Here is a 24,199-nt window from a genome sequence, read left to right as displayed (position 1 = left end):
CCAGGTGCCCATCCAGGTACTGTTCAAAAGAACAGGATGTGCAATGTGCCCAAAAAACTGGTAAGAGACCCAAGGGATAAAATGCTTTGAAGAGCTGAGCCAAGTGGAGGCTTTGCTGTGAACCAGGACTTCCACCTCTATGCCAGGCCTGTCCACACGAGTCTTGGATGATCGGATCATTCATTGGGCAGCTGCCAAAGGAGCTGTAATCTCCCTTTCCATTTCCTACAGTTTTACCCTCTGAAGGGGAAAACAAATCTGCGATGGCACCGCAAGGCTTGGTACAACCTTGGGCATGTTTAGTGGAAAAGCAAACAGTCTCACATCCCTGCCCATTTCGCTCTCTGCCCTTGTAGGGCATGGGATAGAAAGTACAATGAGATGGAGGGCCTAGAAAAACCACAGCCTCTCTAGGACTTGATTTCAGTCACAAATGTCAGAGTATGCAGTTAGCTGTCCAGAAGGAATCTGTCTGACTCCCAGCACAATTTAGTCTATTTAGGGCTAAATCTAAATCACTCTGGGTTGTTTGAATCCACCTCCTTCTGGTTAACCGAAATTTGTATGGTACAGGCTTTCTGAGCCTGGACTTCTTCAATAAACAAAACGCTGCTTTAGATCTGAACAATCCCATAAAAATAAATAGCTTAATTCAGAAATAATAGAACAGAACTGGAAGGGGCCTTGGAGGTCTTCTAGTCCAACCCCCTGCTCAGGCAGGAAACCCTATACTGTTTCAGACAAATGGTTGTCCAGTCTCTTCTTAAAACCTTCCAGTGTTGGAATTTCAGTCCAGTTAATCCTTGGTTAACAAAGACACTCAACAAATGTGGTCTCCATTTTGTTTTGTTAACATTTTTAAACAAAGCAATGCAGGAGGGTGGGGAATCTAATAAAAATGAAGCACAAATTATTAAAAAAAACCAAAGAAAAAGTATTAACAAGTAGGACAGCAAAGAGTTGTTATTTGTAATTTACTGCTTGACCAAATTAGGGGCAGTGGTTAAAAAAAACCTTTAAAAATAACAATAAGGCATGGGGAGATGATGGATTCCTAATTTCCAGTGTCTGTCCCATTAAATAAGATCAAAAAAATCCCAAGTATCTGTATACATAATTACAATACTGAAACATATATATAATATATGTGTTAAGAGAGAAAAAGTATATACAGAGAGGAAAATAGTCTTAACAGAACATTTTTGTTAGGGATGTGAATCCAAAGAGAAACTGCTATTTGGTACAGATATATTTGGGGAAGTGAGATTCTGAAACAGGCTCATGATTTTCAAACTATTCACAACTGCAGAGAACATGACACAAGAGAAGGAAAAGATGCTGCGGAAGAATTGGGAACTCACGAATCCAGTATGGACTCATAATACTGTAGCCCAGTCTGGCTTCCAAGGCAGCAAGAATTTTATCTTCCAGTTTCAAACTCCCCAAACCTCTTTCCACCATTCCTAAGCTGATCAACCCTACGGCTTGCCAATATTATTTTCCTAGACTGCATAGAACAGAAACCCAGAGTTTTGACAATTGCCTTCTGCTCCACCAATAAAGGGTTGCAAGGCAGTATCGGCATGTAGTTCCTTAAAAGGAAACAGAACTCCATTGTGGCCGCACAGCGAACCACAAGGAAAAAAAATGTCTAGAGCAAAATACATTCCAATTACTTTAAAATAGTGTTTCCCAATCCTGGCAGCTTTAAGATGTGTGGACTTCAACTCCCAGAATTCCTCAACCACTTCCCCAAGCTGGCTGGGGAATCCTGGGAGTTAAAAGTTGCTAAGGTTGAGAAGCACTGCTTTAAAGGTCCATTTCTGTGGGACAAGGAAATCAAGCATGCATCGTATTTGTTAATATCTACATCAACAAGCTATAAGCCAGTTTTAAACCAGCTTTATCAGCCACTGCTCAAGAAACCCTGTAGGTTTTGTGAAGAGGGGAGCAGCAGCACTAAAAAAGGAAAACATTCTCAGTTATCTTCATTTACTAAGTAAATCAGTGAAGGTTAAAAACTAATTCTTAAGGAATTTATTCTGTAATGGAGAAGGATCTTTTGTTTTTAAGGGATAGGATTAAAAGCTAAATGTAATCCAGTAACAAACATTTCAATAATTTACAGCTATAGCCATTTGGAGTGAGTTTGCCCAAATCTCCTCTTGGGGACGGAAATTCTCCCCAAAAGTAAATACCTCTTTTGGACAAAATAGCAAGCAGTCAGACAAAGGTTACCCTCCTAGATTTCTCAGGAATGTTTCTGCCAAAAGCTATTTCTGAAGGGCAGGAAATTGACCTTTTCCCCCCCTTCTTTGTTCTGACTGAAACTATTTGACTACATGCCAAAAACAGAGAACCAAGAAATGCAGCCTCTCTTTCAGGCCCAATCTAATTACTTCTCTTTACTTGAGCCAATGCAGCAAACCTTTCTAGAAACTTGAGATTTATTTATTTTTTCCCCCTTGTTGACTGCTAGGAATCCCTTATATAGGAATAGCCAACTGGCCAAGCCTGGCTTCCTTAATCTCCCGCCACGGTTTTGAGACAGATTGTTGTAGAAAGCCAAGAGGACCGAGCTTCTCTTTTTTTTCCTGAATGGTCCAAGCTCAAAGAAGCCACCCTGGTTCCATGTCTGCCTATCAACAAACGGTTCTGAAAAGAGAGGCGATTTGGCCAGGAGACAAGGCAGCAAGCTTAGTCTATAGAAAGCCATGCAAGGGGAAGTACCTGTGTGTGTGTGTGTGTGAGAGAGAGAGAGAGAGAGAGAGAGAGAGAGAGAGAGAGAGAGACAGAGAGAGAGACAGAGAGAGAGAGAGACAGAGAGAGACAGAGACAGAGAGACAGAGACAGAGAGACAGAGAGATGGATGTTTCCTAAGTGCCTTGTGGAGCCCATCAGCTTGAGGAGAATTGGGGGAAAATATGCGATTAATGTTAAAAGGGCCAATCCACCTTGCAATGGCGGAAAGCGTCCGTTAATATTGGGGAAGTCCATATTTTCCCTCTCTGCTCAGGGAGGTGATGTCACCCCTGGAGTGATTAGACAGTTTTAAAAGGAGGCGGTTCCGTACAAAGTACTTGTTAAAGAGTGCAGTTACTTCCGTGGTTAGGCTCCCAGCTTGGAGGGAACAGAGGAGGGTAGTGCAGTTGCATCTGTCGATTGTGGTGAAATTCACCCGGGGCCACCAAGTTCCATATCCATGCATGGAACACAGCAGCTACCACACGACCTTTTCTCTCTGGTCGTTACGGTGGAGGAGAGCAGGATGGGGGCACTCCAGCCCACCTCAGGCACACGAAAGAGATAAAACACACGTGGACCCTCAGTACTTCTCCTCCAGCACTCTCTCACCTTCAGTCTGGGGGGGGGTTTCCCCAGGTCCAATAGTGAGTCCCTTTGGCGTACGTCCCTCCGGTCCTTTGGGCCCTTCAACCACACTGCGTCTCTAGTGGCAGCCATCTTCTTGGTCCTCGGGAATTGTTCAGCCTTGTGTTGTCCCACCCCTCCGTATTATTCAAAAATAAGTGTCCTGGAGCACAGACCCGCCCGGGGTTTCCCCATCTTTTCCATCTTCAGGGGCTGCTTTGGGTTCTTTCTTTCTCAAAGACATCTTTTTTTCTTTCTTTAGCTTGGCCTCCTCTTTGGTGTGTTCTTTCTGCTGCTTCTTCTCCCGCTCCTTTTCCTGCCTCTCCCGCTCCTTCTGCAGCTTCTTCTCCCGCTCCTTCTGCAGCTTCTGCTTCTCCTTCTCCAGCTTCTCTTGCTTCTCCCGCTCTTTCTCTTTCCGCTTCTCCGCTTTGCTGCTGCTGCTGCTTTTCTTAGGGCCACCTAAGGGGGTGTTGTTGCCGGTAGGGGAAGGCAGGGAAGCATGAAGACCTTCGGATACCACCACCTGGTTCTGGGCAGCAGGAGGGACCGGGGAAGGGGACTCAGCCAGGATACTTATGGAATGAGCCGGGGAGAAGGAAGGGCCGCTGATGCTGCCTAGGGCAACCCTGTGTTTTAGCCCCGTGAGGCTCAGGAGGCTGGCACTGGCAGTCAGGGGAGGGTTCATACGGTAGCGCTCCTCGAGGATGGCTCGCGAGCCATGGAGTCGGCGGGAGGGCTTGTACTGAAGCTCCCCCCGAGTTTCCCGCCATTTTTTTAGCTGGGTGGTATTCTCTCGCTCGATGAGGGCTTCGGTGACTGGAAGATTAATCACCTGAAACAGATGGGAGAAAGAAAGAGGAGAAGGAGGATTAACTACATGGGGCATCTTTCGATCCATCTTTCTGTCTACGGCTGAGGACTTTGTCACGAAGTACATGTAAAACCAGGAGCAGATCTCATTCCAAATTTCTGTCAGTGGAAGCAGATCCTATACATACATAACATACATATACACACACACACACACACACATATATACACACACACGCACACACACACATATATCATTTAGATTTATATACTGCTTCAAAGTGCTTTACAGCACTCTCTAAGCAGTTTAGTCAGCATATTGCCCCAACACACATACACACACACACCTAGCAGTGCCCATCACGGCAAAAAAGCCAGGCAAAGCTTATCAGCCAATTTCAAATTACTGCAGAACTACGGTACTCAAGAAGCATTAGGCATCCCAACTAAGTATCTGAGTTTAAAATCCATTAATAAATTCAAAATGTGACTATTTCAGCAGGCTTGAAGATCTCAGGGAAATGGAATTGTGAGATGACGTAAGAGAATGTAATGGGATGACCTTGGGAGTCGAGGACAAGAGACGCTGCCCAGGGAATGGTCAACTGAAGTAGACTGCAGTGTGGCTGGCTCAGGGATTCTGGGAGGTGAAGTCCACTGGTTGTAAAGTTATCATAGCTGCCCATCCCTGGCTTACAGTATATTTGAAAAAAAACACGTGTTGTTACATGGCCAGAAAACTTCGGGGCAGCAATACAAATAAAGAAAGGTGACAAAGAAAAAAGCTGGGGTTCTCACCTCGTGGACCAAGTATTCCTCCTGCATGGTCTGAACGGGGAGATTTCGCAATTTCTCCATTGTCTCATACATGCCTTGACAAGATCGCAGCTTGTCCACCGACCCCAAGGTGTTCCGGAGTAACACTAAGCCCACCCGGAAAATTATCTTCACTCCTGCGAGAACATAAAGAAGGGGAAGGGAGGAGCAAATCAAAGAAAAGGGACACAGGAAGTTGGAATAGAGGGCCAACGGTAGGGCTGCAAATGCAAAATTTAGGTAGTTGAAGGAACCAAAGTCCACTAAAGGACATGTCACGAAGTTTTAACAGTCCTAGCTGAATTTGGCTCGCAAAGCCAGCCTCCCATTTTAAGCAATGGGCAACCAATCAGGGGCCTCTGGGTGTTTGTGAAGGTGTACGTTGCGAACTGCTAGGAAAACCTGATCGAGGAGGAATGTGCGGATCTAGCGTGCATCACGGAAACTTGGCTGGGCTCGGAGGGAGGGGTGCCTCTCACCGAGTTATGCCCGCCGGGTTTCCGGGTGCTGCACCAGCCGCGGGCTCAGGGCAGGGGTGGTGGAGTGGCAGTGGTTATTCGGGAGACTTTGTGTCCCCGGGAGGCCACCATTGTCCAGATGGCCGGGAGTGAATCCCTCCTCTTGAGATGTGGTCCTCGGGTTCAGTTGGGCTTGTTGCTTACATACCTGGCGCCCAGCTGTGTGGCAACAGCCCTGCCTGAGCTGCTCGACGCCCTCTCAGGGTTGGCAGTGGAGTTCCCCAGGCTTATAGTCCTGGGTGACTTCAACCTGCCGTCACTGGGAGGGTCGTCAGAGTTGGCTCGGGAGTTCATGGCTTCCATGACAGCCATGGGCCTGACCCAGGTTATTGAGGGCCCGACCCATGAGGGGGATCATACTCTCGACCTGGTGTTCCTGTCTGGACAGTGGTTGGACGATCTGGGAGGGGGTTCCCCGTCCATCACCCCTCTGTCATGGTCAGATCACCACCTCCTGAGGCTGGTTTTCCGTCATGCCACCCCCCGCCGCTGGGCGGCGGAACCGTTCAGGTGGTTCCGCCCCAGGCGCCTAATGGACCCGGATCGGTTCCAGAGGGCGCTTGGGCCTATACCTATCACCCTTACCCACAGCCCAGTTGATGCTCTGGTGGAGGCCTGGGAAACGGCTGCCACCAGGGCACTTGACTGCGTTGTACCCATGCGACCTCTGACCCGGCGCAGATCCCGTTGGGCCCCATGGTTCTCTGTGGAGCTCCGGGAGATGAAGCGTCGGAGACGAGGTCTAGAGAGCGGTTGGAGATCCAGCCGATCCGAATCCGACCGATTGCAGTTAAGAACCTTTATAAGGTCTTATCTTGCGGCGATAAGGACGGCGAAGTCTAACTATTTTGCCGCCCTTATCGCGTCCGCAGATAATCGCCCGGCCGCCCTGTTTAGGGTGACTCGCTCCCTCCTTAACCAGGAGGTGAGAGAGGATCCCTTGCAGGGACGAGCCGAGGAGTTTAGTCATCATCTGGCGGACAAAATCGCTCGGATCCGGACCGGGCTGGACTCTGACTGGGCAGAGTCTGACGTGGAGGAATCAGGCGGTCTTGAGCATGTTATCTGGACTGAGTTCGACCCTGTTTCCCCTGATGATGTGGACAGGATCATGGGGAGACTGAGCACCACCACCTGTTTGTTGGATCCGTGCCCCTCCTGGCTAGCTTATGCGGCTCGGGAGGGAACACGAGGCTGGTTCCATGCAGTAATAACTGCTTCTTTGAAGGAGGGTGTCTTCCCTGCCGCCTTGAAGGAGGCGGTGGTGAGGCCCCTTCTCAAGAAGCCTGCTTTGGACCCGGCTGTTTTAAACAACTATCGTCCAGTCTCCAACCTTCGCTTTCTGGCGAAGGTTGTTGAGAGTGTGGTGGCGCATCAGCTCCCTCTGTTCCTGGAGGAAACTGATTATCTGGACCCGTACCAATCGGGCTTCAGGCCCGGACACAGCACGGAGACGGCATTGGTCGCGCTGGTGAATGATCTCTGGAGGGCTAGGGACAGGGGTTGCTCCTCTGTCCTGGTCCTATTAGATCTCTCAGCGGCTTTCGATACCATCGACCATGGTATCCTGCTGCGGCGTCTCAGGGGGTTGGGAGTGGGAGGCACCGTTCTACGGTGGTTCTCCTCCTACCTCCAGGGCCGCTCGCAGTCGGTGTTGACAGGAAGGCAGAGATCCGCCCCGAGGTCTCTCATTTGTGGAGTCCCTCAGGGGTCGGTCCTCTCGCCTCTCCTGTTCAACATCTATATGAAGCCGCTGGGCGAGATCATTCGTGGTTTCGGGGTGGGGTATCACCAGTACGCTGATGATACCCAACTTTTTCTTTCCACCCCGAACCAACCCAGCGATGCCCTCTCCGTGATGTCCCGGTGCCTGGAGGCGGTTCAGGTCTGGATGGGGAGAAACAGGCTTCGTCTCAATCCCGCCAAGACTGAGTGGCTGTGCATATCGGCATCTCGGGTTAACCAACTTATTCCACCTCTAACGATGGGGGGTGAGGTGTTACCCCCCGTTGATAGGGCTCGCAACTTGGGCGTCCTCCTGGACTCACGGCTCAATTTTGAAGACCACATAGGAGCCGTGACCAGGGGGGCTTTTGCACAGGTTCGCCTGGTGCGCCAGTTGCGTCCCTATCTGGACCGAGACGCCCTACGCACAGTTACTCATGCGCTTGTTACCTCCCGTCTGGACTACTGTAACGCTCTCTACATGGGGCTGCCCTTGAAGACCACTCGGAGGCTTCAACTGGTGCAGAATGCGGCCGCGCGAGTTGTAATGGGGGTCTCCCGATACTCCCATGTAACACCTCTACTCCGCGAGCTGCATTGGCTTCCGGTTGCCCTCCGGGTGAAATTCAAGGTGCTGGTTATTACCTATAAAGCCCTACATGGCCTGGGTCCGGGCTATTTGAGGGAACACCTGCTGCCAGCATCAAACGCCCTTCGCCCAGTGCGCTCCCACAGGGAGGGTCTGCTCAGGGTGCCGCCGGTGAGAGATTGCCGGCGGGTGACACCCAGGGATAGGGCCTTCTCAGTGGGAGCGCCTGCCCTCTGGAACCAGCTGCCGGTGGAGCTGAGGACTGCCCCCGACCTCCGATCATTCCGCCGGGGCCTGAAGACCTGGCTCTTTGAGCTCTCGGGCCCAGGCTGAGGAGAAATTTTAATTGGGGTTTTAAGTATACAGGGTCAATTTAATATTTTTTAATTTGGTTTTTTAACTTTTGTATGGTGGATTTTTTAATTTCCTGTAAACCGCCCTGAGTCCTCAGGGAATAGGGCGGTATATAAATGTAACTAAATAAATAAATAAAATAAATAAAATGTACCACTGAGCCCTGGCTCTAATCTGCATTTTATTGCTTACTAAATGAGTAATCCCCATTACATTGTAGAACAGTGTTTCTCAACCTTGGCAACTTTTAAGATGGGTGCACTTCAATGCCCAGAACTCCCCCACCAGCAGGGAATTCTGGGAACTGAAGTCTACACATCTTAATGTTGCCAAGGTTGCAAAACACTGGTCTAAGTGATCTTAATCTGACACTCAAATTGGGAGACAAGCTGGCTGGAGAATTCTGGGAGTTGAAGTCCATCCATCTTAAAGTTGCCAAGGGTGAGAAATGCTGTTGTAGAACAGAAAGGATTCTATAATAAGCTCCTGCACGGAGAATCATTTGGCCCATCCTGAACGTATTGCTATAATCCAATTTTTTGTTTAATAATCCCGGGTTCTAGCACAGAGTCGCTTGGTTGAGGTGGGCTCGATTGAATAAAGAAATAAGAATAAAATAAATACCACAGCTGTGATTCCAAGCATTCCAAGCATTTTGCAAAGACAAGCCTTATGGAATACAATGAAATTCCAAGTTAAAATGCACCAGTCCACACTGGTGACAGACAAAATCCATGTTTTCAATGCCATGCATAATTCACGAACATCTGACTCATCAGCTTAGTTCTCCTGGTAAACATATTGAATGATCCCCAGTACCATTTCGAGAATAATTATGTCAGACCAGATTTGACATCATATAATTCTTCTCTTTCTCTCCCCTCCACCCGTTTTTTTTTTTGTTTTTTGTTTTGTCAAACAGCCATCAAGACTGCCAACCTGCTGGCCAGGACTATTTAAATAATGGTTGGGTAGGTTTTCCTCCATCCAGTGAATTAAAAGCATTTTGTGGGGGGAGGAGGGGGTAGAGAATCAGAGACTGCAGAATCACTGTGGTTTTTCTCCCTTCTTGATGGAATCTGCGTAAGGGAAGAAGCAGGCATGCAGAACTTGACAGAAAGCCAAAGAGAACTGAAGGTCACGGCTCACCTTCGCAGAAAAACATGTCCCACACGCGTAACACGGAGCACCAAGGCAAGGTCCGGGAGAAGATGCACATAAACCACTCGGTCATATACAAGATGGGGTCGATCTTGTATCTTTTCAGGTGACGATAGGCAATGGGAGACGCTCGTCGGAGAAGTGCAAAGAAGATCTCCCCGTCTAACTGGATCGCCTCCTGAACAAGAAGCACAGATGGGATCTGAGGTGAATTCAGGGGCTCTGGAGGGGATAGCCCAGGGGTAGGCCACCTTGGCTCTTCGATGACTCGTGGACTTCAACTCCCAGAATTCCTGAGCCAGCCATGCTGAGGAGAAATGGAGAGGTTTCTATGCTTAGCCATGCTGGCTCAGGAATTCTGGGAGTTGAAGTCCACGAGTCATCAAAGAGCCAAGGTGGCCTACCCCTGGCCTAGGCCTTAGGCCGCTTTATAACTCACGGACTTCAACTCCCAGAATTCCTGAGCCAGCCATGCTGAGGAGAAATGGAGAGGTTTCTGTGCTTAGCCATGCTGGCTCAGGAATTCTGGGAGTTGAAGTCTACAAGTCATCAAAGAGCCAAGGTGGCCTACCCCTGGCCTAGGCCTTAGGCCGCTTTATAACTCACGGACTTCAACTCCCAGAATTCCTGAGCCAGCCATGCTGAGGAGAAATGGACAGGTTTCTGTGCTTAGCCATGCTGGCTCAGGAATTCTGGGAGTTGAAGTCCATGAGTCATCAAAGAGCCAAGGTGGCCTATCACTGGGATAGCCTGTATTTCCCCCACCAATGCTTTTATCTTCTTCTCCCAGGCCTAAGACAGGGTTTATAAGCTCTGTCAGCAGCAAAGAAAGTTGGGGAGACGAGATGCAGAATTGAATAGTATATTGCACCAAGCTATTGTTTGCTTAGCCACCGTTTGCTGAACATAGCACACAACTGGCTGAGTCCGGGACACCAGACTGAGCCCTAAAGCATGGCTCATGTGACATTCCAAACCAAAGTCAAATAAACTTTATGATAGGGGTCATCCCACTACCTGGGGCCCAATACAATCTGCAAGACTGAAGTGGTTGCAACCATTCAAGGTTCCTGTAGGCAAAAATTGTGTTGCTCCTTTCAGTTCAATCCATTAACTAACCCAGATTGCCCTCAGAGGCACGGCAGGGCCCAGCTTTGCCCATCAACAGACACCTGCCAGAACCTGACCTACTCGTGACAGATAACTCATGATTTAACTCAGTCTTAAGATCAGTCACAGAATATGAAATTTCAAGTTGACCCAGAGTGGCAAAGAAGGGAAAGTGAGAAGTTGGAGAAGAAACTTGCCAAAAAAACACACACAACTGAGATGAGGTGGCCCGACAGAAAAAAAAGAGCATTTCTTTGTAAGAAGTACTGATTCTAGCTGTGGAAGGCAAAAAGTTTGCAGGTGGCATCTGTCAGGAATTCCTTCAATGCAAGACATCTATTTTCAAAACTGCTCTGCAACTGCACAATCTTGAAAAAAGGATGAGCTCCTTTAAAGAGCTGCAAAGGGGTGGTGGGGGTTGTCTTCAAATTCAATGCCCTACTGATTATTTTTCCAACTCTGGGCCTCCCACTCTTTTCCAGGAAGTTCCATCCTCCAGTACAACAATGCTAAGTCTTCCTTAAAACATACCGAGAAGCACTATAATTTCTGTAAAAATTAATAAGGGAATTCCATCCCTTTCAGCCAGATTGGAAACCAACAACTGAATCAGGTACCCTTCCATTCATAAATCCCCCAATACTCTTAAGATTCCACTGCCAAGATTCAGTGAACTATGAATATTTTTCATCGATGCAACCTATTTTTTAAGTCAACAATGTGTTAAAATCAAAGCTGGTTTGTTAGGCTTCCAGCAAGGTAGTCCTCAATTTACAACCACAACTGAGCCCAAAATTTCTGTTGCTAAGTGATTCGTTAAGTGAAGGTTGCCCCATATTACGACGTTTCTTGCCATAGTTGTTAAGTGAATCACGACAGGTGTTAGTAAGTTAGTAACATGGTTGTTAAATGAATCTGACTTCCTCCTTGACTTTGCTTGTCGGAAGATTGCAAAAGGTGATCACATGACCCCAGGACACCGTGCACGTCATAAATATGAGTCAGTTGCCAAGTGTCTGAATTTTGATCATTTGATTGGGGGAAGTTGCAATGGTCATAACTATGAAAAATGATCATGACACTTTTTTCAATGCCATTGTAACTTTGAATGGTCACTAAATGAACTGTTGTAAGTTGAGGACTACCTGCGCGTTTACTTATTTATTTGTATACATCTATTTTGGCTGTTTTTTAAAAAAATCCATCCTTTAAAAAAAGAGCTGTTATGTTATTTTTCTTCTATTTCCAGGACTTTCAGCATTTTAATAAGAAAGGGAAGCCCTAGCGCCGATCTTTACACTGGAAGTTTCTGTGTACAGGTAGTCCTCAACTTATGACTGCAAGCCAGCCAAGATTTTCCGCTGTAAGTTATGATGGTCCTAAGTTGAGGCATCCACCTGACCAACCTAATTTTACAATTTCGTTTTGCAACAGCTCTTAAGCAAATGCCCGGCCCGTTGTTAAGCATATCAATTAGCTAACCCGCTGTCTGTTTTTCTGCCAGAAACCATCGTAAATCATAGTCATGTCTCTGCAGGACACTGCAAATGGTCATAAATGTGGGCCAGTTGCCAAGCACTCAAAAGGCAATCACATGAATACAAGGGGGAGGGGGAGAGGGAGGGCGCAGCCATCGGAACCTCAAATATGGGTTGCAAATTCCTTTTGGGGTGGGGTGGGTGGGGCGTCCATCGTAACTTCAAACAGTTGCCAAGCGGCCGATGGTTAAGCAAGGACTACATGCAATACAAAAAGCATTCCCAGTGAAGAATTCTAAACTGCTTTTCTCTATGGCAGTGGTGGCGAACCTATGGCACGGGTGCCAGAGGCGGCAGTCAGAGCTCTCTCTGTGGGCACCCGCGCCATGCCCCGGAGGTGGCAACTGTCCCTCTTCAACCAGCCACCTAATTCGCCGAGGTCCCACGTGGCCGGATGCATCCCGGCACGGCTGGTTTCCCGCCCCGCCCCCTTCCCGTCCCTCCTGGCCTCGCATGCTCTCCTTTTCCTGGGCACGATCCACTGCATCGCCTCCTCAGCTGTCGGCCGACCATCCATCTCGGAAGCGGCTTCTTTGAACTGCTGGTGACGGGCTGTGGAGTCCCAGAGTACGCCTGTCGAGGGGCCGGCAGGCTGTGGCTACTGACGGACACCCCCATGCGCTCACTGGCCTCTGTGTGCGGGGGCCAGTGGTGTCAGGCAGCAGCTGCCCCAGCCCTTGCCCTGCCCCATGGCAATGGCACCCCCACCCTGCCTCGCCTTACCCCACAGGATGAGTCTCCTGCCTACTGACCCACCTGCCAGAGTCCACCTGGAGCTCCCCCAACCCTGCCCACCCTCCACAGGTGTCCCGCCCCATAAGCAACATTAAGGTGACCACACCCACCTTGGCCACACCCACCCAATCTTCCATGACCACCACAGCCACACCCACCCAGTGGGCCACACCCACCTGGCACCCAGCAATAAGTAAGTGGGTTTTGGGTTGCAGTTTGGGCACTCGGTCTCTAAAAGGTTCGCCACCACTGCTCTATGGGAATGCAGTCAAACTTACCAATCCAGCACTGTAGTATCCAGGAAGATATTTCTCACAGATTTGCACCAGGCACCAGAAAGCTTGCTGTGGAGACAGACCAAGGAATCTTTAGCCCAGATCATCGCAGCAGCCACAGTTGGGTACAGGGCAGACCAGCATTCTAGCAAACTCCCAGTTAAAACGTTCCAGTGAGGTGAACTAAGCCAGCAAATTCAATTCAGAGGCATTATACCGGCGGTCTTCAAACTTGGCAGCTTTTAAGACCTGTGGACTTCAACTCCCAGAATTCCTCAGCTGAGGAATTCTGGGAGTTGAAGTCCACAAGTCTTAAAAGCTGCCAGGTTTGAAGACCCCTGCATTGTACCTTCCCCAAACCCGGGGCTTCCAGGTTGCTTCAATGACACAGAAGTAACACCTCGGAGCTAGTAGCAAAGCCAAAGAAGGAGAACAAAGTCACAATTTGAGAACAGACCCAGATCCCATCATGGTTGACAGTTAAAGTGTAATGGTTATGTTTTAACACCGTACGTGCGTGACGTTGCATGGAAACATGGATACTGTCAATGCTCTGGACCCAGTTTCTGGAACTGGTAACGTCCCTCTGGTAGTTCAAAAGGACAGACCCTGCCATGCAACAAAGCAGGATGCCTGGTGCAAAACAAGACTTCCAAGGTGTGGCGACTATTATATATACATGCCCCAACCTGCTAAAATATTCTGAAAATATAAATTAAGACTAGGAAGTGTGGTTCTTTCCCAGAGAAACTACGCTTTCTAAAACTGGCAACTGCAGTGTGAATGAAGCAGCTCCTCACCTCTGCGGGCATATGCATCAGCAAAACTGCAGCTACAGGCGCTTGCGCTTGGCAGTAACCTTCTTCGGGCCGGTAGATGGTATAGGCTTTCAGGATGCGATAGAGGTCCTGCTGCCTGCGATGGAGAAGGATGAAGAGCGCAATTAATTTCACTGAGACTTTTGGACCCTATCGGAGCTCCCTGTTCACGAGACCAAACTCTAGGAAAGCAGAATTCTCCGTTGTGTTTCTTTGGGGGGGGGGGTGTTTTAATTAGAAACAGGGCCTGCAGGCTAGTTAATGCTCAGCACTGCTCAGATCATGTGCCAGGATGTTAATGAAGCAGCTAAAAGTGGCACGGCAGACATGAGTTTCCTGATTAACGCTATGTCCCATTATCTTAGGTCTAGAGATGAAGAAAGGCACATCAGAGGTCAGATACCAGGAGCAGGTGCAGAGCTGGGGTGGCAGAGGAAATTCAATGTAAGAAAGAGCTGGGCCAGTGATGGCGAACCTTTTAGAGACCGAGTGCCCAAACTGCAACCCAAAACCCACTTACCGTATTTTTCGGACCATAAGACGCACTTTTCCCCTCCCAAAAGTGGGTGGAAAAACGAGGTGCGTCTTATGGTCCGAAGGTAAGCGAAAACACTTGTCTCCCGTTCAGTCAACGCAGTCCATCAGCTCCATTGGAGAGACGTGATTGAATGAAGACGTGGAATTCTCCGCCCCGCCCCTGTGATTGGTCGGCAGGGGAGGAAATACGGACGTGCCTGCCATGCCTTCTGACTGCCTCCCCCTCCCTGCGCGCGCACATTTTCTTTCTTTTACCTCGCTGCTAAAGAAATAGTTTTTGCTAAACTAAACCTCATAGGCGACTTGCCCCAGCAAAGCCGTGAGGAGTTGTCCCTGCAGGTTTCTCTGCGAAGTTTATTGGAAGTGATTTCCCATTTGCAAGATAATACTGCTAATTATTTGAAATTGCTTCGGCATCTTAGAAAACCTATTCAGGGAAAAGAAACTACCGGTACCTACCTACCTACCTTTCTTTCTTTCTTTCTTTCTCCCTCCTTTCTTTCTTCCTTCCTTCTCTTCCTTCCTTCTCTCTTCCTTCCTTCCTTCTCCCTTCCTTCTTTCTCTCTCTCCCTCTTCCTTGCTCCCTCCCTCCATCCTCCCTTTCTTTCTTCCATCTTTCTCTCTCTCTCCTCTTTCTTTCTTTATCTCTCTCTTTCTTCCTTCCTCCCTCCCTCCCTCCTTCCTTCCTTCCTTCCTTCTCTCTCTCTCCCCTCCTTCCTTCCTAGTATACTGGTACTATTTGGTTCAGAATATTTTTTTTCTTGTTTTCCTGCTCTAAAAACTGGGTGCGTCTTATGGTCAGGTGCGTCTTATGGTCCAAAAAATACGGTATGTATCATTGGGCCCGCTGGGTGGGCGTGGCCACGGTGGTAACGGCAGACTGGGTGGGACTAAAAAGTTCAATCAATCAATTCCAACTTTGCGAGATCTTTTCTTTTCCCCCGCAAGAAGTTGAAATTGATTGATTGAAACTTTTTGTTTTGTTTTTTTGCAAACGGCGGCGGCGACCTAAAGCGAAGATTTTATAAAACCCAGCTGAAGGCCTAGGACTGGGGCGACGGTGTGCGTGCCTGGAGAGAGGGCTCTGCGTGCCACCTGTGGCACGCGTGCCAGGAGTTCACCACCACGGAGCTAGACCAATGTAGGTAGTCCTCTACTTACAACCCTTTGCTTAGCAACTGTTCACAGTTACAACAGCACTGAGAAAAGTGACTTGCGACCGGTCCTCGCATTTACAGCTTCCTCCGCGATCAAAATTCAGGCCCTTGGCAACCAGCATGTATTTAGGATAGTTGCAATGCCCTAGGATCGTGCGACTGCCGCTGCAACCTTCCCAGCCAGCTTCCAACGAACAAAGTCAATGGGGGGGGGGGGGGAAGCCGGATTAACTGAACGAGACCGCCCCGATTTAACAACTGCGGCGATCCACTCAATAACCGTGGCAAAAAAAAAAGCTCATAAAATCGGGCACGGCTCGCTTAACAGCCGCCTTCTTTTAACAACGGAAATTCTAGCTCCAATGGTAAGTAAGTCAAGGAGTTATCTGTTTGCTTACAAAAGTTTCCAAATGAGTTGGGGGATGTCGAGCTGCCCTGGTGTGTAGAGGGAGAACCGCTCTTATGAATTCCGAGAAAGGAAAGGATTGTAGAGCTCTGAGCCCTGGAGCCAAAAAAGATCCCTTCTTTAATTCTCTTACCCGTGGCCTCCCCGAGCTGCAAACATCTCGTGGAAAGGGAATTGCCTGTGGAGGTCCTTCTCGATCACATCCAGCCACTTGGGATCACCAGGCTGACGCTCCAGTTCCTAGCGGAAAAGACAAAGCCAACGAGGAAGGAAAGACGGTGAATTTGGAGGCGGAGACCTGTCTCAGAGAGACTTTTTCCTTTATGCAGTGTGTTTCTCAACCCTGGCAGCTTGAAGACGGGCGGACTTCAACTCCCCAGAATTCCCGGGAATTGAAGTCCAGCCATCTTCCAAGCTGCCAAGGTTGAGAAATCCTGCTCCACGCGGTCGAATATCAATTGCCGTTCTGGAAAGGATTCCAGGAAGACACCAGGTCAACTGCTTTGTTCCAGCCCCAACTTTATTCCATCTCACTCAAGTTATTCGGGAGGGTTTAAGGGCTTTTTTATTGCAGTTCATTGGTGTAGCTTGATATCCCCTGTAAGCTACCTCAGAATACGTTGACTTTGGAAAAGCAGGATATAAATGTTACCTATTCGAAATCCGACATTCTGCATTCTCCGAGATAAGACAGTAAGCTTCCCTATTTTAGTAGCCTCAAAGGGTCCGTGGAAATACCTCAAATTTTCCTTGATTTTGATCCAAAAGTTCCTTGCTGTTTGAGAGTAGCTGCCATGCTTTGGCACGGAGGGAAGAGGGGATCCCCTTCCGGCACCGCAATTTCACCTGCGATAAAATGAACAAGCATTAATAAGTGGAGTTAGAGAGACAGAAATTCAAAGCCCCCCCCCCAGCAGAAGTTAAGGCTCTTCTTTATTAGCCAGGAACAGAGGTCTCTAACCTTGACCTCTGCTCACCTTCTGAAATCGACGTGACAGCCACTTATCCCAATGAGAAAACATGTCCAGCCACTTAAGTTCCCTCTGCCTGGCCACGTCCACAGGGATGGTGCTTTCCCTGCAACAACAAAAAAAGCAATTGAGGAAGATGACGAGCTAAGAAATATGCTAGGAATGTGTAGTTGTCTTGCACAATTCTCAGGTTTACTGCTCTTCAGGGGAAGGACTAAGGAGCTATGCAACATGAAGGATCTGTCAGCCTTGCCTGTATATTATAAGATTTCACACCAACAGAGGCAAAGTAAACTGTTTTACTGAGGAAGGGAGGCTAAAACATATAGGGAACGGTTGCTGGAATTGGGTATGTCTAGTTTAACGAAGAGAAGGGTGAGGGGTGACATGATAGCAGTGTTCCAATATTTCAGGGGCTGCCACAGAGAAGAGGGAGTCAAGCTATTCTCCAAGGCACCTGAAAGTAGGACAAGAAGCAATGAATGGAAACTAATCAAGGAGAGAAGCAACCTAGAACTAAGGAGAAACTTCCTGACAGTTAGAACAATTAACCAGTGGAACAACCTGCCTCCAGAAGTGGTGAATGCTCCAACACTGGAGGTTTTTAAGAAGAGACTGGACAGCCATTTGCCTGAAATGGTATAGGGTTTCCTGCCTGAGCAGGGGGTTGGACTAGATGACCTCCAAAGTCCCTTCCAACTACTACTACTTCTTCTTCTTCTTCTTCTTCTTCTTCTTCTTCTTATTATTATTATTATTATTATTATTATTATTATTATTATTATTATTATTATTAATTATTATTACGATTCAAACCATGAAAGACAAAAGCTTGGGATGGTGGGAAATTAAACTTCTCAAAGGCTTATCTATTTCCCCCCACCCCTCCCAGAGTCTTTAGTTCTTGGAAGCTCTGGTCTACAATCCCTAGGGGGGCGTTCGCCCAGGTTCGCCTGGTGCGCCAGTTGCGGCCCTATCTAGACCGGGATGCCTTGCACACGGTCACTCATGCGCTCGTGACCTCTCGTCTTGATTACTGCAACGCTCTCTACATGGGGCTACCCTTGAAGACCACTCGGAGGCTCCAACTGGTACAGAATGCAGCCGCGAGAGTTGTATTGGGAGTCTCCCGATACTCCCGTGTTACACCTCTGCTCCGCGAGCTGCATTGGTTACCAGTTGTCTTCCGGGTGAGGTTCAAGGTGTTGGTAATGACCTACAAAGCCCTCCATGGCATGGGTCCAGAATACCTTGGGGAGCACCTGCAGCCGGCGTCAACTTCCCTCCGCCCAGTACGCTCCCACAGAGAGGGCCTCCTCAGGGTGCCGCCGGTCAAAGAATGCCGACTGGTGGCCCCCAGGGGGAGAGCGTTCTCTGTGGGTGCACCGGATTTATGGAACCATCTTCCGGTTGAGCTCCGGATGGCGCCCGATCTCCGCTCCTTCCGGCGTGACCTTAAAACCTATCTTTTTAAACAAGCTGGCCTGGCCTGATGGGACGGGGTGGGATTTTTATTAACGACTTCAATTTTAAACTTGTATTATTTCTGGGCATTGTTTAATTATGTTTTAATAATCTCATTTTAACTTTTGTATCTAATTTTTATGTATTGCCCTGTTCACCGCCCTGAGTCTCTTGAGAGAAGGGCGGTATATAAATTAAATTAATAATAATAATAATAATAATAATAGTTCATTGTGACAAGATGGGTCGCAAACACCCTCTAAACTAGCATGCAGTCATCCCATTCTGAAAATACAAACTTTGTTTGTCTGTATTTAGCTAAATAGCCTACAGACACTTATAACGTAACACGTTCTTCACTGTTCGCACGTACACTGTCAGGTGCTGTACGTGATAATGATAATAATAATAATAATAATAATAATAATAATAATAATAATAACAACAACAACAACAACAACAACAATCCTGAATGATACTTTTGGCATCTCTCTCTCTCTCTTGCCTTATGGTTCCAAGAGGATTATGGGAGAACAGTTCCTTATACATCTGTATCTGTAGAAGGAAAGGCAGAACCTGGGGGTGGAGTGAAAAGAGGGATCAGCCTAAAATCCCTATGAAGCTACAAAGTCCAACACTCCTCCCCGCCCCGCCCCTCAAAAAGCCTTGACCCTTATCTAACTCTAACCAGTAGAGAAGATCTGTATGCACAGGCAATTAGCAATAAATCAGCTTCATCAAAGGCTTATGTGTGTGGTCTTTCCTGCTGGACGGTATATCTCACTGAATGTTTCTGTTTATGGTTTCTGGGTGCCCATTAACTGCCTCCAAGATCAGCTTATGCACATCACCACCACAAACAAGGCTCACACATAAGCCTCCACCTTAGCAATAAAACAAAGGCATGAAAGAACGTGCAGGGCAGCTGGGCCAGTGTGATCTGAAATTAGGAAGCTGCCCTTCAGCCTGCTGTGAATCACAATTCCCTGAACCTTCCCCCCCCCCCAGAGCTTATGGGGCAATGAGAATTTGGTCAGTTATATGAAAAACTAGAATTGTGTGGCATCCGATTAAAGGTACCCAACTTCGTTAGCTTCGGGCAATGGAGGTTCAGGGTGAGGGGTGATCGTAAAGGAAGATCTAGGCAGGGCTCTCATTAACAAAACCCAGCAAAAAACAGGAAGGGCTGCTTGCCAAGCAGGAAGTGGTGAGACCGATGGTAAAAAAGTCATAGAAATAAATGATCTGAGTGGGCGAAAAGAATACTGTTCTCCCACAGCCACACCAATGGGAAGAAGGCAGTCACTGTCAAAAGAAGCAGATGCCCCAACATTATTAAGCAGGTCTTTTCGCTGCCCTAAAGAAGCCTATCGACCAGCCTCCGGTCACTTACTGACCATGATCGTTATCACAGATGCAATCCTGGACTTGGGTCATTAATGCCAACTCAAACCTGCATCCTAGCAGCACGTGTCCTCCCCTAACCCTTCCAAGCAAGGATAAAACACGAGATAGAAAAGAGATAATTTGGATCACACTGATCAATACCCAGGTCTCAGCACCTGGCCAATTTTATTTGGACTCAAAAGCACGAGAAGGCCTGCTTAGTAGTTGAATTGGACCCCATCAGCAAATCCCAAGGTGATAACGCTAGTCCAGGAAGTCCAAGGAACATTCTGGAAGAAGGCAAAGGCAAAATTTTATATTTGCTAAGAAAACATAGATTTGTGAGGGGAGGGGAAAAAAAGCAAATACTATGACACGACTAAATTATATCAGACCCATGCTGTAGCTCATGTTTGGTTATTGGAATAAGGAGGGGGGGGGAGAAAGATGGTTAAATGTAAACTGCAAACCCCCAATTCTAGACTGCTTTTCTAAGCCTCTCTTCCAGTTTAAGCTAGGAATAAAAGTGAACGTAACTGGAAAGTATATTCAGAGCTTAGTCAAATACTAAATACTACCTTCTCTTTTTGAACTGTAAGCCAATTTAGTTCTTAGCATATACACATATTTTTCTGTTGGTTACTCTGGATGTGCTGATCAGCTTTCCTCAAAAAAACAACCCTTTCTGTAGAGGGTTTCCTCTTCACAAGCAGCTGAGAATGACATAAGGTTAGTACAGATGGTTAGGCAGGAATAGCAGCTAATCCACAACCAAAAAGAGAATCTTGCCGCGAAGAAACACCATCGTCCCCTCCCACAGCACGTATGCCAACTGAAACCAAGTGAAACCTACAGTATTTATAATTTATCATGTTAACTTGCTTTGTTATTAGCTGCTTTCCTGCAGGCTCAGGATGGGCAGCAGGCACGCTTCTCTTTTACACGTGTAAATCTATAAGAAACGTTTCTATTTAGCAAAAATTGGCATGCTTTGTTCCATCTCTTATTTTAAGGGCAACTTAAACAAGAGTTCAGAGACAATTCTTTGGAGATAATGCTTATAAATAGCCATTAGCTGCAACAATTTATAACAAGAGTACAGCCTTTCACCGTACCCTATTCCTTTTTTAGAAGAGTAATTTCACCTGCTTGCTGGCTGCTGGGAATTAAAAAAATCAACACGAGAAAGTAATTATTATCTTGCCCTGTTTTCTGTTTTTCCTTGAAGGAGGACCGGCTGCTGTTAGACAAAGGGGCAGACATTAAAGGTTTCTAGAACTAGAAAAACAGTTGTGAAACTTCCTTCAGCATCTCAAAATACGTTAGGCTGAATCTAATCTGCATAAGAAAAGTTGGCATTTGTTAGCAAATCTTTTTCTTTAATGAATGATCAGTTTGAGAGACAACTGCTGCAATTTCTGCATTAGTGCCCAAATGGACACAGTAATGAATGGGTCAATGTCTAGATGTGTACACACAGAGTGTTTACATCCCACAAGAGATTGGGGTCACAGGGGGAAAAAAACACTCCCTTCCGGTCACCAGTCTATAATAGCCATATGAGTTTGAAAAGAAATGCTAACTGGGTGTAGTTTTGCACCTGCCACTCAGGGATTGTGGAAAGTGGTACATGTTATAATGCTGCCTCTGTGATCGAAGACCACAAGCTCACCGCTTCCCATACTGCTGCATGATAACCTTTTGCATCAACTCTAAAATTCCTGGCTGAAGACGATGGTTGGGACACTGTGGCAGAGAAAGCAAGGAGAAAAGAAATAGTCAAATTCCAAATGGCAGTGCTTGAAAACTCTTCTGGAACAGCAACACGTGCTTTTTCAGACTACACAAAGAATGCATCAACCGCAGCACAAATTCATTACTGTAGCTGCCACCCTCTCTCAGCTGCAGTCTCATGGGAAATGTAAGCTGATTCTAAAACAATCAGGAGCTTTAAAAGCTGCTTGAAATTAAGGCTTGTGGGATGTGTGCACAGAGCTTTTACAATGGGAGGCAGCATCTTCCTGAATTTATCTAGGCTCAGAAATTAAGCAGAAGCAAGCTTGCAAGAATTTGGATGGGAAATGCTTATATTCACTCTAGTGCAATGTTTCCACACATTTTCAAGTTGCCAAGACTGAGAAGCAGTGCCCCAGTGAAATGTCAGAATTATAGGCTAGACTGGGAAGCAAAAAAATTTTTTTCCAGAAGGCAGTCGCAAGCTACTTATCTATAATTGCCATGAAAACTATAATGTCTTATACATAGCAGATAGTTATCAGACTCAATCTTGGCTTTAAGGCGACTTCATCTTTTTGAAGTTTTGACCAGTCAAAATCCTGAAGCAGTAAAAATTTTTTGCTGCTTTTCTTTTTGCATCATTACAAAAGTATGCAGTTACTGCAATAGGAATGATTTAAAGAGAACAGTATGTGGAGCAATTTTCATAACAAGTATTCAGACCAATGAGAAACCGTAGAAAGTCTGGAATTACATTACTGGTGCTCAGAACAAAAGAAAAAAAAATCCATCACACTTATGCGCCAAGCCAAGAAATACAGCCACTCAATCACAATGAAAAAATGTATGAAGCCACACCCCCAAGGACATGATTCTGATTTCACACCAAAGGGAAGAACATGCAAACTGAAAAGGAAAAATATAGTTATGGAAAAGAGGATAGAAATACATCTTAGCTATATATGGAGCAGAGAAATGACTCATTTGGCACATCAGAGAACCAATGTTGCAATGTGATATTTAAATGTTTAAGGAAAAAGAACCTGAGATAGTCCAATTGCCTATTCTATTGGTCCAAGCTACTCACATTTATGGACCTTCCCTCCCATGCAGAAATGAATAGTGTGTATAGTGTTGTCCACTTCTTTAGAGGAAGTAAAATGCAATTTGTTAGCGTCACCCTTCAAATTTGATGCATGCCAAGTACAGAAAGATCAGAAGGGAGGTTTTTTGCTGAAAACCAATAAGATGTTTTTTCATTATTCCTTCCTGAATGCTAATCAGAAAAATGAAGCATTGTATCTCCCTAGAACATTATATCCCAGAGTCACTACTCTCAAACTAGAAAAAAGTCATTTAAGAAAGCTGATCAATAATGGACCACGGATACTCTTTAACTTAGTGGCAGCGTAATCAGGATAGTACTTAAGACACAACTACTTCTCTTGAGTTGGCCCACCGAGCAGAAATTTGAAACTCTCCATTATCAGCACCCTAGTCCAAGTGAGAGTGATGCCTATCACTGGACTAGTTTGACTGGGATAAAGCATTTCTTCTCCCCAGCATAGAAAGGCCATTATAGTGGTACCAACCAATACTCACAGTGTAAAAGAATACTGGCTGCCCCCCAGGAAGCCATATTTATCAGTCTTACGGTAGGCAAGTCCATTGATTTCAGAATCGGACCCCAGAGAGCTAGCATCGTCAAGAAAGCCAGGACCAGTCAGTGACTCCAACGTGCCTGACATGAGACTAACAGAATCTAAATAACTCAAAGTATCAGAAGCCGGAGGGGCTTTGGATGCAGTCGTGCCCAGACTAGACTGGGAACCCATGTCTTGAGATGGCCGAGAAGCGGGAAAGTCATGCGGTGTGAAGCCCTCTGGAGATGTCGGCGAAGTCTTCTCCGGTGGGGTCATAGGACTTGGGGCCACCACGATCACGGTCGGCGAAGCCGGTGGAACCTCCTGGGATTTCACTACCGCGTCTCTTGGCAAAGCCCCGGGCGATGACATCCCCACGCCGTCACACACAATAGCCTTGGCGATGACAGGAGCCACCGAATTGACCACAGGTACCACTGTGTCTGCTGAAAATCCATCTCCTGCACCCAGGGCTAGGCTTTCAGACCTCCCCTCTCCAGGATCTGCCCCATTTCCGGTATTGTTGGCCACAAGGGTCATCTCCCCGATCATCGTGGTTAACAACGTCACCTCTGTAGCGTTGCAAGGCGCTGCCGGGGTCGTCGGGCCGGTTGGCAGAGTGGCTTCTCCGGGATCCATGGCTGTGGTTGCATCATTGGCTGCGGCCAGAGGCAAACCTGGCTTGCTGCCGTTCGTAGCCACTTCTAAGGCCTCGGGAGTCGGGGCCCTCCGCTTGAGAACGTGGAGCACCGAACGAGAGGCCTGGGGTCGAGGGGGCGGCGAGGGGGGATCCCCAGAACCTGTCTCCATAACAACGGCCCCCCTCCCCCCCAATGGGGGGGGGACGCGGCCTGGTCTCCCAGCCAATGCCTGAGCGACGGTGAGGGAAGGGAAGAGAGGAAGGAAGCCCGAAGCTGTGCGGCTCCCTCCCGCCCGCCCGCCTGCCTACCTAGACGGCGGCAGCGACGGCGGCCCCTCCGGTAAAAGAGGGAGCGAGAACCAGAGCGCGAGCGAGAGCCACCCGAGTTGCGCACGCATTCCAGGGTGCCCTGGCCGACGTTCACCCAATGAACAGCGAGG

At 47.5% G+C, this 24,199-nt stretch overlaps 1 protein-coding gene and 1 long non-coding RNA gene across 2 annotated transcripts; one reads left to right on the top strand and one right to left on the bottom strand.

Moving 5' to 3' along the window:
* Positions 1-833: 833 nt before the first annotated feature.
* LOC308677343 (TBC1 domain family member 10A-like) lies at positions 834-24,014 on the bottom strand. Its single transcript, XM_081343614.1, has 9 exons — positions 23,079-24,014; positions 16,896-16,995; positions 16,657-16,764; positions 16,052-16,158; positions 13,801-13,915; positions 13,004-13,069; positions 9,331-9,520; positions 4,978-5,132; positions 834-4,201 (listed from the first exon to the last, which is right to left on the bottom strand). The coding sequence occupies exons 1-9, from the start codon at positions 23,927-23,929 to the stop codon at positions 3,518-3,520; spliced, it is 2,376 nt and encodes a 791-aa protein (XP_081199740.1). The 5' UTR covers positions 23,930-24,014; the 3' UTR covers positions 834-3,517.
* On the top strand, positions 9,448-19,156 carry LOC308677344. Its single transcript, XR_014028455.1, has 3 exons — positions 9,448-9,549; positions 10,133-11,815; positions 18,873-19,156. It is a non-coding gene; the product is annotated as an uncharacterized lncRNA (long non-coding RNA).
* Positions 24,015-24,199: the final 185 nt, after the last annotated feature.

This window comes from Vipera berus (assembly GCF_964194415.1).
Source record: "Vipera berus genome assembly, chromosome: Z".
Lineage (NCBI taxonomy): Eukaryota > Metazoa > Chordata > Lepidosauria > Squamata > Viperidae > Vipera > Vipera berus.
The sequence above is the reverse complement of the archived record's forward strand: the minus strand, read 5'-3'. Positions and strand labels throughout refer to the sequence as shown.